This window comes from Musca vetustissima, unplaced genomic scaffold (assembly GCF_032173495.1).
Source record: "Musca vetustissima isolate MV318-11 ecotype Yass unplaced genomic scaffold, APGP_CSIRO_Mvet_v1 utg4831, whole genome shotgun sequence".
NCBI classification, from domain to species: Eukaryota; Metazoa; Arthropoda; class Insecta; order Diptera; family Muscidae; genus Musca; species Musca vetustissima.
Window position 1 is genome coordinate 72,296 of NW_026876944.1, and position 16,349 is coordinate 88,644.

The 16,349-nt window shown below is 36.1% G+C and overlaps 1 protein-coding gene across 1 annotated transcript in view; it reads right to left on the minus strand.

Moving 5' to 3' along the window:
• Nucleotides 1-16,349, minus strand: part of LOC133321474 (sodium/hydrogen exchanger 3-like) — a 115,368-nt gene that overhangs the window by 68,847 nt on the left and 30,172 nt on the right. Inside the window, exon 3 of the mRNA XM_061530565.1 lies at nt 9,741-10,004. Coding sequence (XP_061386549.1) covers nt 9,741-10,004 — 264 coding nt within the window. The remainder of the gene's footprint in view (nt 1-9,740; nt 10,005-16,349) is intronic.

The following is a 16,349-nucleotide window of genomic DNA, read 5'->3' on the forward strand; positions in this document are numbered from 1 at the left end:
GGGATTTAAAAAAAATATATTTTTCCAATGAGTAGTGTGTGGGGATTTTTCCGAAGACCCACAAAGACTTAATTTTCAGAATAATTCAGGGATCAATACAAGCTCGTATTTTTTAATTAAATATTTTTTAACGATTTTCCAAGGTGAGGATTTTTAAGCAAATTTTTGTAGGGTCTTACTGAAGCATCGCTTATTTTTCGCCTGCCACTAAAAGGACATTTTTTTGTGAAGAATATTTTTCGAACTGCCACAGTAGCGTTGATTTCTCGAGGATATTTTATGCAGACATAAAACGTATAATTTTATCGTATATTCTTTCCAAGACCCACAGAAGGGTTAAATAATTTTTTCTAAGCCGGAAAATAGCTTTTTTGTTATTAAATATTTTTTCCAAGGCCCACAGATGACTGCAATTTTTTTTTCAAAAATTTTGAAGCATGGTTTTTAAAAATTATATTTCTAAGGACTAAGCTGTTCATAAACGTACTATTTTTATGAAAATTTTTAAGGGATTTACAGAATATTTTTCAGTGTTTTATATTTCACAGAAATATAGTTTCTTAAATATATTTCAGTGGCTGAAAAAAGTGTAGATTTTTTAGAGGAACGCCCTGTTACTATGTTAACAGAGCCTGATACAATGTTAACAAAGGATCATAATATGTTAATAGAGCCTGTTAATACGTTAACATATGCTGTTAATGTGTTAACAGGGGTTGCTAGTGTGTTAACAGAGACTGTTAATACATTAACAGAGGCTGTTAATATATTAACAGAGACTGTTAATACATTAACATAGACTGTTAATACATTAACAGAGACTGTTAATACATTAACAGAGACTGTTAATACATTAACAGAGACTGTTAATACATTAACAGAGACTGTTAATACATTAACAGAGACTGTTAATACATTAACAGAGACTGTTAATACATTAACAGAGACTGTAAATACATTAACAGAGACTGTTAATACATTAACAGATACCGTTAATACATTAACAAAGACTGTTAATACATTAACAGAGGCTGTTAATACATTAACAGAAGCTGTTAATACATTAACAGAAACTGTTAATACATTAACAGAGACTGTTAATACATTAACAGAGACTGTTAATACATTAACAGAGACTGTTAATACATTCACAGAGACTGTTAATACATTAACAGAGACTGTTAATACATTAACAGAGAGACTGTTAATACAGAGACTGTTAATACATTAACAGAGACTGTAAATACATTAACAGAGACTGTTAATACATTAACAGAGACTGTTAACACATTAACAGAGACTGTTAATACATTAACAGGGACTGTTAATACATTAATAGAGACTGTTAATACATTAACAGAGACTGTTAATACTGTTAATACATTAACATACAGAGACTGTTAATACATTAACAGAGACTGTAAATACATTAACAGAGACTGTACATACATTAACAGAGACTGTAAATACATTAACAGAGACTGTAAGTACATTAACAGAGACTGTTAATACTGTTAATACATTAACATACAGAGACTGTTAATACATTAACAGAGACTGTAAATACATTAACAGAGACTGTAAATACATTAACAGAGACTGTAAATACATTAACAGAGACTGTTAATACATTAACAGAGACTGTTAATACATTAACAGAGACTGTTAATACATTAGCAGAGACTGTTAATACATTAACAGAGACTGTTAATACATTAACAGGGACTGTTAATACATTATCAGAGACTGTTAATACATTAACAGGGTCTGTTTATATATTAACAGAGGCTGTTAATACATTAACAGAGCCTGTTAATACATTAACAGAGATTGTTAATACATTAACAGAGACTGTTAATACATTAACAGAGACTGTTAACACATTAACAGAGACTGTTAATACATTAACAGAGACTGTTAATACATTAACAGAGACTGTAAATACATTAACAGAGACTGTTAATACATTAACAGAGACTGTTAATACATTAACAGATATTGTTAATACATTAACAGAGACTGTTAATACATTAACAGAGGCTGTTCATACATTAAAAGCCACTGTATTTTAATATATAAACAGCGGCATTCAGTATATTGATTTTTGATATTTACAGAGACTGCTAATACGTTAACAGAGGCTATTAATATGTTAACATATGCTGTTAATACATTACAGAGGATGCTGATACATTAACGGAGGCTGTTAAAATGTATTAACATATGCTGTTAAAATATATTAGCAGAGGCTGTTAATATGTTAACAGAGGTTGTTAACATATTTACAGAGACTGTTAATATATTTACAGAGACTGTTAATATATTAACAGAGACTAGATATTTTAACAGAGCCTGGCCCTTTAAAAATTCCCCTAAGGTATCCTTTCTACGTAAAGTCTGAGTCAGGTCGTCTCCTTCTCTTCTATAACGAGTCTTCTAAGACTTGATTCTGAGTTTTAACCTTCAGCTGAATTACTTCTTTCAGCTCGTCTATAAAGGTTCCCTTTAGCTCGCCTATCGAGACTCCCTTCACAAGCCAATAGAGGCATCCTTCAGCTCGTCTATATGGACTCACTTCAGTTGGTCTATAGAAACTCCCTTTAGCTCGTCTATAGATACTCACTTCAGCTAGCCCTTAGAGACTCACTTAAACTAGCTCCCTTCATATCGCCTTTAGAGGCTCCGTTCAGTTCGACTATAGAGGTTCCCTTTAGCACGCTTCAGCTAGTCTATATAGCCTCCCTTCAGCTCGCTTATATTGCTAGCCTATAGGGACTCCCTTCAGCTCGACTATAGAGGCTTCCACCAGCTCGCCTATAAATGTTTCTATTAGCTTGCCTATACGGGCTTCGCTCTGCTCGTTTATAATGTCTCCCTTCAGCCATCCGATAAAGGCTCTCTTCTGTAGAGAGTTCTGTTAGCTAGTCCATAAGTGCTCCCATTAGCACTTCTATAGCTACCCAATTCAGCTCGTCTGTAGAGACTTCCTTTTGCTGGTTTTAAAATTCCTTTCAGCCCCGATAGAGGCTCCATTCAGTTCATTTACTTACTTAGCTCGATTAGCTTTTCTATAGAGATTGCATTTAGCTCGGCCTTTAAGACTTCCTTCAGCTCACTTTTAAAGGACACCTTCGGCTAGACTATAAAAACTCTCTCAAGTTCGTCTACAACCAATTGCATATAGCTCGTTTACAGACATTTTCATCCGAATGTAAATAGACTCCGTTTCATAGATACTCCAGTTATCTTGTCTACCGATTCATTTACACTATTCTATAGAACCTCCCTCACCGCTCGTCGCAAGTGTCTCCCTTCCTCTCGTCTATATTTAGAAGATCTTCTAATTTTTGTTTATTTATAACCGTTTCTAGGACTAATTACTAACCCATTATCTCTGCTACCCGTTTAATCAAACCCCTAATTACGCCTAATGACAGTTTATTTTAAACATCATTTCATCCGATTTCCATCATTATCGACCAAGTGTTAATTATATCATTTCGAAATGAAATGATTTTTGATTCCGACGAATGGAATATTGTTTTTATATGCCCTGCGTGTTTCGGTTGTTTTTTGTCAGGGAGAACTTCAGCAATTCGCGTTCGTTCATTCCATTCATTGATTCTATTAACCCATTTGTCGATTAGATCCTACTTTAACTTCGAGTGTCATTGTTGTTCAAACGAGTGTCATTAATAATTTAATTAGCTATAATTTGTGGGGTTGTTGTTGGAATTTTTTTATTTCATTCATGTTTTATTCTGCCCGCCTTTCCGCCCGTTGAAAATTTTCACAATGATGTCTATCCGTCGATCGATCAATTAGGTGGATGTTGAAATCATGCTATTAACGTAAATTATGATCCAGATATTAATTAAATTTTCCTATATACTCAGGGTACACATCGACCCCTATATGTGTGTGTGTGAGTGTATTTTTAGCCAAGTTTACATAAAAATAAATCTGTTTAATTTTTATAATTAACACATCTTTATGTGTGAAAAATTGTCTGTGAAACTACAACAAATACGGCATTGTTATTCTAAGTTGGAGGATCGGAGATATTTGTAAAAATCTTGGGTGTGGGTTGGAGGTGGTGATGGTGGTGGTGTTGGTGACGGTTGTTGTTTATGTCCACATCAAACCACCAACCAACCACACAAGCGGCCATTGTTTATGCAAAATATTTCGATGTCATTACAAATTTTTTCACTCAGATTGGGTGGATGCTTTGAGAAATATTTGGAATGGGAATATTCCATAAAAATAAAGGAGTCATACATTTTTGTTCGTATATATGAAGTCCTTCAGATCGCTTCAGCTGGCCTAAAAGGGTTCCCTTCAGCTCGCCTATAAGGGCTGCATTCAACTCAGATATGAAGGCAGCTCGCCTATAAAGGCTCCCATCAGGCTACCTTCAGCTCGCCTATAGAGCCTCCCATCAGGCTACCTTCAGCTCGCCAATAAAGGCTCCCATCAGGCTGCTTTCAGCTCGCCTATAAAGGCTCCCTTCAGGCTACCATCATCAGCTCGCCTATAAAGGCTCCCATCAGGCTTCAGCTCAGTTATAAAGGCTCCCTTCAGGCTACCATCATCAGCTCGCCTATAAAGGCTCCCATCAGGCTGCCGTCAGCTCGCCTATAAAGGCTCCCATCAGGCTGCCGTCAGCTCGCCTATAAAGGCTCCCATCAGGCTGTCTTCAGCTCGCCTATAAAGGCTCCCATCAGGCTGCCTTCAGCTCGCCTATAAAGGCTCCCATCAGGCTGCCTTCAGTTCGCCTATAAAGGCTCCCATCAGGCTGCATTCAGTTCGCCTGTAAAGGCTCCCATCAGGCTGCCTTCAGCTCGCCTATAAAGGCTCCCATCAGGCTGCCTTCAGCTCGCCTATAAAGGCTCCCATCAGGCTGCCTTCAGCTCGCCTATAAAGGCTCCCATCAGGCTGCCTTCAGCTCGCCTATAAAGGCTCCCATCAGGCTGCCTTCAGCTCGCCTATAAAGGCTCCCATCAGGCTGCCTTCAGCCTTTATAGGCTGCCTATAAGGGCTGCATTCAACTCAGATATGAAGGCTCCCTTCAGCTCGCCTATAAAGGCTCCCATCAGGCTGTCTTCAACTCGCCTATAAAGGCTCCCACCAGGCTGCCTTCAGCTCGCCTATAAAGGCTCCCATCAGGCTACCTTCAGCTCGCCTATAAAGGCTCCCATCAGGCTGCCTTCAGCTCGCCTATAAAGACTCCCATCGGGCTGCCTTCAGCTCGCCTATAAAGACTCCCATCGGGATGCCTTCAGCTCGCCTATAAAGGCTCCCATCAGGCTGCCTTCAGCTCGCCTATAAAGGCTCCCATCAGGCTGCCTTCAGCTCGCCTATAAAGGCACCCATCAGGCTGCCTTCAGCTCGCCTATAAAGGCTCCCATCAGGCTGCCTTCAGCTCGCCTATAAAGGCTCCCATCAGGCTGCCTTCAGCTCGCCTATAAAGGCTCCCATCAGGCTTCAGCTCAGTTATAAAGGCTCCCATCAGGCTGCCTTCAGCTCGACTTTAAAGGCTCCCATCAGGCTGCCTTCAACTCGCATATAAAGGCTCCCATCAGGCTTCAGCTCAGTTATAAAGGCTCCCATCAGGCTTCAGCTCAGTTATAAAGGCTCCCTTCAGGCTACCATCAGCTGGCCTATAAAAGCTCCCTTCAGCTCCCATATAAAGGCTCACTCAGCTCGCATATGAAGGCTTCCTTCAGTCTGTCTTCAGCTGGTCTACAAAAAAAAGCTAACATCAGCTTTTTTATCTCGCCCATATAGGCCTCCTTCAGCTTCTGTATAAAGATTCCCTTCATCTAGAAGTTTTGATGTAGTCCAAGTCATACTTCTCCTTGCAACCATTAACCGATTCGACTTTCACATTTGCTGTTTAATTTTCAAAACATGTTCTTGAGTTTTATGATCGATATCATAATGGCATGCATGGCGGCATGCCGAATGTCATAATGACTCAAGTGTAGAACGCATGTTTATTTTACGCATCTGAGAACCCAACTTCTCGAGCACATCGACAACAACAGCAACGAGATACACTTGACATTTAGTAACAAGATACGAATGCGATGACATTGAATGCCGTCGTCTGACAGATAGACAAACAAACGAACCAATCGAATGATTGATTACATCTTTAAGTACGCACAAACATCTGAGTCCCCCCTCTTCAACCTTTCTCAAAAAAAAACTACAAGTGGGGAAATGTTTCCCCCTCCCCCTGAGCAAAAAAAAAAATCACAGTCATTAATTGTCAGAATTTAAGCGACGACCTTTTTTCAAAAAAAAACCCAAACTCAACACGAAAATATCGTAATTAACAGGCCTAGGAAAATAATTTAATATTTACTCAAAACATTTTTTTTGATTGACAGTAAATATTACACTTAGCCTATGGATAGAGGAATTAGGTCAATAATTTCGAAAAAATAACATGACAAATATAATAAAAAAAATCGAATCATAGAAAGTTATGGCCAAATAAATGAAAGGCATTATTTATTTTATTTGTTTGTTTTTTTTTTCTAAAGAATTATGACAGTCTTAACGACAGTCATTAATATACCAATAATTTGAGTCTGGTTGGGGCAGACAAGCAAGGTCATATTTGTTGCATTTAGAATGGAGTTTTTGTATCAGGGCATAAAATTGATTGAGTATTAATGAATCATTCTTAGCATGACAATAATGGGAACTCTATAGACGAGGCTAGCAGAAGGCAGACTCCATAGGAAAGGGAGAAAGCGAGCCGATGGGAGAAAGCCGGAAAGCTGAAGAGAGTCTTTATATACGAACTGATGGAAGCCTTTATGGAAGAGCTACAGGGAGAATTTCTAGCTTCGTTCGTCTATATGAAGTCCTTCAGATCGCCTATTAAAACTCCCTTCAGCTGGCCAATAAGGGTTTCCTTCTACTTGCCTATAAAGGCTTTCTTCAGACTGACTTCAGCTCGCCTATAAAGGATCACTTCAGGCTCTCCTATAAAATCTCCCTTCAAGCTGCCTTAAGCTCGGCTATGAAGTCTGAAGGGAGTCTTTATAGGCGGGCTGAAGGGGCCTATAAAGACTGCCTTCAGCTCACTGATGGGAGAAAGCCGTTATAGGCGACCAGATGGGTGCCTTTGTAAGAGAGCTGAAGAGAGCCTTTATATACCAACTGAAGGAAGCCTTTATAGGAGAGCTACAGAGAGACTTTATAGCCGAGCTGAAAGTAACCTTTATAGGCGAGCTGAAAGGAACCGTTATATGCGAGCTTAGGAGAGTCTCAGTAAATGAGTTAAAATCTTTGTAGACGAGCGAAAAGGAGTCCCGATTGTAGGAAGCCCCTATGATAATAGGCATTTTCTATAGACGAGCTGAAAGGAGTCCCAATAAGCGAGCTGAAGGTAGCCGTTATAGGCGAACTGAAGGGAGTAATTATCGACGAGGTTAAAGGAGGCCTAGGGGAGCTTTATAGCCCAAGCGAACCTTTATAGTCGTTCTCGTTGAACTAGTCTATAGACTAGTCTCTAGGGACTTTCTATAGCAAAGTTGAAGGGAGTCTCAAGGACACTACATATACAAGCAGAGCACTACCGCTTGTAGGCACTTTAGAGGTAGTGTCATAGGAGAATTTTGAACGGACACCTTTCGGAAATTTATAATCACTGCAAATAATTAAACAGCCACTGTTAACGTATTACCAACCACTGTTAACATACAAACAGCCTCTGTTAACTTATGAACAACCTGTGTTAACATATTAACAGTCTTTGTTACCAAATTGACATCCTCTGTTAATTTATTGACATAAAATATCAACAACCTCTTTTAACATATTAACAGTCTCTGTTAACATATTAACGGCCTCTTTTAACACATTAACGGCCTCTGTTAACATATTAACAGCCTCTGTTAACATATTAACAGCCTCTGTTAACATACTAACAGCCTCTGTTAACGTATTTACAGCCTCTGTTAACATACTAACAGTCTCTGTTAACATATTAACAGCCCACGTTAACATATTAACAGTCTCTGTTAACATATTGACATCCTCTGTTACCATATTAACATCCTCTGTTAATATATTGACAGCGTCTCTTAACATATCAACAACCTCTTTTAAAATATTAACGGTCTCTGTTAACATATTAACGGCATCTGTTAACATATTAAAAGCATCTGTTAAAATAATAACAGTCTCTGTTAACATATTAACAGCCTCTCTTAGCATATTAACAGTCTCTTTTAACATATTAACGGCCTCTGTTAACATATTAACGTTAACGAATTAACAGCCTCTGTTAAAATATTAACAGCATATGTTAACATAGAAACAGACTCTGTTAATATATTAACAGTCTCTGTCAACATATTAACAGAATCTATTAAGATATTAACAACCTCTGTTAACTTTTTAAAAGCCTATGTTAACAAATTAACGGCCTCTGGTAGCATATTAACAACCAATGCTAACATATTCGCAGCCTCTGCTTACATTTCAGCAGCCTCTGTTGATATCTAAAAAGTTTCTGTTAACATTAACAGCCTCTGTTAGCATAATTAGAGCCATCGGTAACAAATAACAGCCGCTTTTAATACTTTTAACATATTAACAGCCTCTGTTAACATATAAAAGCCACTGTTAATATTGTGAATATTTTTGCAACCTATGTCAACATCTTAGCAGCCTCTGTTAACATCTTGACAGTCTCTGTTAACACCTTTACAGCCTCTGTTAACATATTATCTCCCTCTGTTAACATATTATCAGCCTCTGTTATCATTTAAACAGCATCTGTCAATACTGAAACAGTCTCTCTGTGGGTTATTTGATCTCACAGGCATTTTAACTCAATCTCATTATAATCAATTATAATTATTATTTGAAAATTTGACTAAACACAATATGAAATTCTATAGCCAAAAATCTCTAAACAACAAAATATTGTTGTCAACAAAACAAATTCATTTATTCGAAAAAATAGATGTGGTTTTAAATTAAGTATTTTGTTGATGTAATTGAAAAAGGAGAAGAGGAGCTCCCGCACATTGGCATTGTATTGTTTTCAACTATTGAAATTGAAATTTTAAACTTTTTTGCCATAACAATAAACAAATGAAATGCGACAACAGCAACAATTTCATCATCAGATCAAATGTCAAATTAATTGAAATTGTTTTCAAGTATTTGAACACAAAAGACGAGCAAAACGACGACGACGAAAGGATATTGATATGGGTGGTGGCGACCAAGTAGCCACCATCAGAATGAAGATGACTCGATGTTTCTGTTCATTTCTAATGGCTGGTGTCTGAATGTTGGGTGACACCAGCAACAATAAAGTCGAAAAAAAAAATATTTTTATTTACAAAGAAATTCAATTCATTATCAAGAACATTACTTATCGCTGAAGAGTGGATCGGGGTAGAAAGAATAGATAGTATGAAGAGCATAAGGGGGAATATAGATTCCATACAGAAGTCAAAACAAATGAACATAAAAATAGATTTTAATTTCCACTCCCTCATATCTTCCACATAGTCGTTGTGTCGTCTCCTCTGTCGTCATAAGCATTCATTTCAATTATTATTTTTTTAATTGTTGAAACTGTTTTAATTTCCTTTCGAATCTCCCTTCCCATTTCTTCCCTTTTTGGAGGGCATTAGAAAAAGCGTTCCTGGGTCTCATAATTTCCAATTAAAAATAAAAACTCGTAACTTTCATTTACTTACCAATGGTGGCAATATTGAAAATGGTACCGACCACAGCCATCAACAGAATTGTACCCAAATTATCGAAAAATAATCGATTCGGCATAAAATAACCCGCATCCAATATAATCGGTGGCAACATATAGAAGAAGAAGGTGTTGGGTGTTAGAGGTGAGACGGCTACATCGGTACAGAAGAAGAGCACAACACCAATGACAACACCGACAACAATCAGCAGACAGGATTCAGGAAAGATCAGATGTAATTTTGGTGTCATATGGAAACCTGGAAGAAGAGAGAGAGAGGGAGAAAATACAGAGATTAGTTAAGGATGAAATAAAAAATATATATTTTTAATGATTTTTTTCCATTAACAGCCTCTGCTAATATTTTAACATCAACTGTTAACATATTAACAGCAACTGTTAACATATTAACAGCAACTGTTAACATATTAACAGCCTCTGTCAATGTATTAACAGCCTCTGTTAATGTATTAAAAGCCTCTGTTAATGTATTAACAGCCTCTGTTAATGTATTAACAGCCTCTGTTAATGTATTAACAGCCTCTGTTAATGTGTTAACAGCCTCTGTTAATGTATTAACAGCCTCTGTTAATGTATTAACAGCCTCTGTTAATGTATTAACTGCCTCTGTTAATGTATTAACAGCCTCTGTTAATGTATTATCAGCCTCTGTTAATGTATTAACAGCCTCTGTTAATGTGTTAACAGCCTCTGTTAATGTATTAAACGCCTATGTTAACATATAAAGAGCCTCTGTTAATGTATTAAAAGCCTCCGTTAATGTATTAACAGCCTCTGTTAATGTATTAACAGCCTCTGTTAATGTATTAACAGCCTCTGTTAATGTATTAATAGCCTCTGTTAATGTATTAACAGCCTCTGTTAATGTATTAACAGCCTCTGTTAATGTATTAACAGCCACTGTTAATGTATTAACAGCCTCTGTTAACATACTAACTGCCTCTGTTAACATATTAACAGCCCCTATTAACATATTAAAAGCCACTGTTAACATAATAACAGCCTTTGTTAACATTTTAACAGCCACTGTTAACATATTAGCAACCTCTGTTATTGTATTAACAGCCTCTGTTAATGTATTAACAGCCTCTGTCAAACTATTAACAGCCTCTGTTAATGTATTAACAGCCTCTGTTAATGTTTTAACAGCCTCTGTTAATATATTAACAACGTCTGTTAATATATTAACAGTCTCTGTTAACATATTAACATCCACTGTTAATATATTAACAGCCTCTGTTAATATATTAACAGCCTCTGTTAGCATGTTAACAGCCTCTGTTAACATATAACAGCCTCTGTTAACATATTAACAGCCTCTGTTAACATATTAACAGCCTCTGTTAACATATTAACAGCCTCTGTTAACTATTTACAAGCTCTGTTAACATATTAACAGCATGTAACTAATCCTAGGCGTAGATTAAAAAAAATGCAAGGCCTACCCAAGGCGTAGATTTTTTAAAAAATATTTTGTCCGGACCTACTCTAGGCGTAGATTTTTTAAAAGAATATTTTATAGGGCCTCACCAAGGCGTAGATATTTGAGAAAATATTTTGTAGGGCCTCTCCAAGGCGTAGATATTTTAGAAAATATTTTGTAGGGCCGCTCCAAAGCGTAGATATTTTAGAAAATATTTTGTAGGGCCTCTCCAAGACGTAGATATTTTAGAAAATATTTTGTAGGGCCTCTCCAAGGCGTAGATATTTTAGAAAATATTTTGTAGGGCCTCTCCAAGGCCATAGATATTTTAGAAAATATTTTTTAGGTCCTACGCAAGCCGTAACCGTAGAACCTACACAAGGGGTACATTTAAAAAAATATTATTTTTCAGGAACTAACATAGGCGTAGATTTTTTAAAAATATATAGTTTTTCAGGGCCTAGCCAAGGTGTAAATTAAAAAAAACTTTTTCAAAGATTACACAGGGCCTAAAAATAAAAACAATATTTTTTCAAAGACTTATTTTTCGTGTACGAATTTTTTAAAGAATATTTCTTTTCCTTCGTCTTCTATCACATCCTAATCAGATCACGTAACTAGGTCATTACACATTTTTATTGCTCCTAATGTGCCTGTTCTATTATTCAACTCCCAGAGGCCAGAGGTGAGTGAAATGTTAACTTAGCGTTTGCCATCTAACACTGACCTTTTATTATCAAAATAACAACAATAAAAAACGACAAAAAGTCAATAACCAGTTCCATGTCTTTCTTGGGCCATTTTTGTAAAATAGTTGTCATGTATCAAGGCCATAAAGGAAACAGCAACAACGCAAATTATATAGAATTAGCCAAAAAATATGTGGCCTTGCCTTTTAACATTTAATGGCAGAACCAGCCCAAGGCTTGAAAGCAAAAAATAACGAAAAATCAAAATAAAAAAATCCTTTGGTAGGGAAGAAGAAGTAATGGCCTTCAAAGGACATACACACCAATTTGCTAAATGATTTCCAAATTCGTAGTAGTGCAAATGGTTTCGGAAATTATTTCCATTTCCATTGGAATTTAAAACAAATATCAGCCACTGCTTTTAGCTATCTGACATATTTAGCTATGATGTGGAGTGGAGTTTCGAAATCTATTTAGTTACTGACTTCCATTTCCCCAACTGTTATTTGTCCAAAAGATTATATAAAATAGCTACTGAACTTGTTTACGTTATTTTTTGGCTTTATTTTCATGGCGCCTCTGCTGACTTCGTTTGTTTGCCTTTAGTGGGAGTTGAAGGTGTTTGGTTCTTTTGTTAGATATTAGATAATATTTTGAATTTTTTTCGGTGGAAGAAAACAAAAAATTCTTACTTTCTTTGATAAATATTTTGTCAACGATAGTTATCTGTTTTCGAACCTAACCTTGACCTATATTAACATTTGGAATTTTTATTTCTTTTTTTGCTTACTTAATATTTGGAGAACTTCCAGTTATGCAATATACTACAAAAATTTGAATTTTCAAAATACATTATTTCAGCTTTCAGCGACTCACAGAAGCATGGAATTTTAAAATAATTTTTCGGTGCTTGCTGAATTATGGATATTTAAAAAAAATCGGAGGCCAAAAAATAAAAATCGCCTAAAAATAGGCACCACACTTAAATATTATAGCTACTATGATATCCTTCTATATGCCTTGGTTTTATTCTATATTCAACTAATATTATATGTATTTTATATACAGGGTTGCCCATATTCGACGGACTCATGTTTTTTTTAAAAAAATCAAAGAAAAAAAATAAAAATTTGGCGGTTGGCAATGTTAATCATTTAATTTGTTCCAAGTAGATTTGTTTACATCAATTTTTTAATATGATATCTCTCAAATGGCCGCCTCTGGCGTTGATGAGGTATTGTGCCCTTTTTGCTGCATTTTCCATCGTTTTTGCCAACATTTCGGCCGGAATAGCGGCTATTTCTTTACGAATGTTGTCCTTGAGCTCTTCTAGGGTCCTTGGCTTGTTAACGTAAACTTTTGACTTCAAATATCCCTACAAGAAGAAGTCAGGCGGCGTCAAATCGGGCGAACGCGGTTGCCATTCCAAATAACCACTTTTCGACATCAAACGACCCGGAAACAAATTCTTGAGAAAATCGTTTGTTATGCGACTTGTGTGCGGTGGAGCTCCGTCTTGTTGAAACCAGAACTGCCTCATACGCTTTCGACGAATAATTGGCATCACAAAATTGGTCATGTCGCGATAACGCTCCTGATTGATGGTAACAGCATGGCCATTTTCATTTTGGAAGAAAAACGGCCCTATGACCGTTTTCGCCGGACCAAACTTTGACTTTTTCGTCATGAAGAGGCACTTCTTGAATCTCCTGAGGATTTTCAGTGGCGTAAAACGGCAATTTTGGTTATTTACGATCCCATTCAATGTGAAATGGGCTTCATCGGACATGATAATTTTGTTCCAAAATTGCTCGTCATCTTCGGCCATTTCGATGACTCTTTGGGCCCATTCCAATCGACGAGGCTTGTCCGCAGGTAACATTCTTTGCGTCAATTGAATTTTGTACGCCCGATCGCCTTGGTCGACTTTTATATGGCCTCTTCGGATTAGAAAGAGCCTTACCAGTCGAAAATTTTTCGTATAAACGCTTAATGGTGTTCTTAGAAGGCGCACTTCTCACATTTTTTAATGTTTTAAAAGCACGTTGAGTTTTCACAATTGACTTCTTCTGTTGAATGTAAATTTCAACTATTTCAGAGCGCTCGCGTGGCATGTATTGGTTCATGGTAAAAATCTGCTTGGACTGACGCTTCAAACGCGGTATGTCATTAAGCAATGTGACATCTCTGTCAAAAGTTATGGCGTTGCCAGATGGGTCCGTCGAATAAGGGCAACCCTGTATATGGTATATACGATATTGAAAATATCTGATAGCTTATTGTGTACTAGAATAACGCCTAAAAGTATATATCACACAACAAAAATATAGTCTCTCAGAGACTAGTACAGGTGGATCTTTTAACATTATTTCTTATCAGAAGCATGCATTTTTACAGAATATTTTTCAGAGAATCGCAGAAAAATATTCACTTTAAAACTACAAAAATATATTTTTTTGAAAATTTTTTTGGGATCTGCAGAAGCATGGAATTGTTAAAGAAAAAATGTTAAGGAGCTTATAGAAGTCTGGATTTTTTAAATAATAATTTTTCAGGGACCAAGAGGAAATTTTTATAGAAAAAATTGTACATTGATTAAGAATTGTTCTCTAGCTTCTCCGTGACTGAAGGTTTTATATGAAGAAAAACATCAGTTAAAAAAACAATGACTGAGATTTTCCTACGAAATAGAAGTTTATGGTTGCGGATTTCTGTTATAACAAATATTCGATCTCAGTGTCATTTATTGTCATTGATAAATTAATTTTTATATAAAATTCAATACTCCGTAAAGAAGAAATTATTTATATAGTCATTTAGAAAAAATTTTGATTTTTTTCAGTAACTGTGGACGACCAAAGAAAGCATCTAAAAAGAAAGCACCTAAAAGTATGCACCACGCTTGAAAACAATCCCTAAATATTAGGTTTGGGAAAATGAAATCGATTTGGCCGGTTGTCGAAAATGTCGATAAAATCGGAGAAATAATCGAAGTTGGCCGGCATGTTAGCAGTCGTAACATCGTCAGGAGCTAAAAATCGACCATAAAACTGTTTTAAAGCATTTACACAAAACTGGATTCAAAAAGAAGCTTGATGTTTGGGTGCCACACCAATTAGCCGGAAAAATAGGATGGAACAAATTTCCATCAGCGAAGCCTTGGCCAAACGGAATGAGATAGACCCATTTCTTAAACGAATGGAGATGAGAAATGAATCACATGAAGCACCACAAACGAGACCAAACCAGGACTAACGGTCATGAAGTTTCTGCTATGCATTTGGTGGGACTGGAAGAGGATTATTTACTATGAGTTGCTTCCATATTTCCAAACGCTAAATCCTGATCTCTACTGTCAACAACTGGACCGTTTGAAGGTAGCAATTGGCCAGAAATTGCCAGAATTGGCCAACAGGAGGACAACGCTAAACCACACACATCTACAGTGACTCGTCAGAAACTTCGGGAGCTTGGTTAGGAAATTTTAATGCATGCGTCATAGAGTCCGGGTTTGGCATCAAGCGATTATCATATTTTTCTTGCATTTCTTTAATGATAAGAAATTTGTATCTAGGGAGGATTGTGAAAATCGACTACTCTATTTTTCCAAATAGAGAGCAGGAGACATTATGAACGGTGCATATTTGGCCCAAATCGGACATTCCGATGCATGTGAAATAAAATCCTATAGTTCATATACAAATAATGGATTTCTTTTTCCTAATATTTTTTTCGTGGACTTTAATGTATCACAGAATAGATTTTTAGGAACCACTCAAGGCGTGTATTATTTTAGAGAATATTTCCAAAGACACAAAAAAGAAGGATTTTTTAAAGAATATTTTTGCAGGGAAAATAGTTCGCGGTAGAGTTCAAAATAATATTTTTTCAAGGACAATAGAAGCCTGGATTTAAAGAAACTGTGCTTTGAAAACTTCGATTTTAAGAATATTTTTAAATGTGTTGGGTTTAGTCGTCGGTGATATATATTTTTTTCCATTTAATAACAATGTCGTCAGTAGTAGATATTTTTTTATTTAACAAAATAGTCAATCTTTCGTGTCTTAGATTTATTTTAGAAAAATCAATCAGCAGGGAATTATTATTGATTTCTATAGAAAACAATCCGCCTTAAATGACGAAGGAATTTTCTTGATATAAGAAATATCATCAGTGACCGACGATATTTTCTATAAAAAACAGGGTCTGAGGCTTGAATGAATTCCAATCTGTATTCCAGGGTTATTTCATTAAAAAATCTGTCATCAGTGACTTAGGATTTTTTCATATCAAATTATATGTCATCAGTAAAAAGAATATTTTTGTATATAACAACATTTTCTCAGGGTGTTAAGATTTTTTTTAAGAGAAAAATATCTGTATTTAAACTTTTTATCAGTGACTAAAAATGTTTTTGAAACTAAATATTTGCTTTCAGAAGCATATACAACCAGTAAGGAAAGTAGTAAAG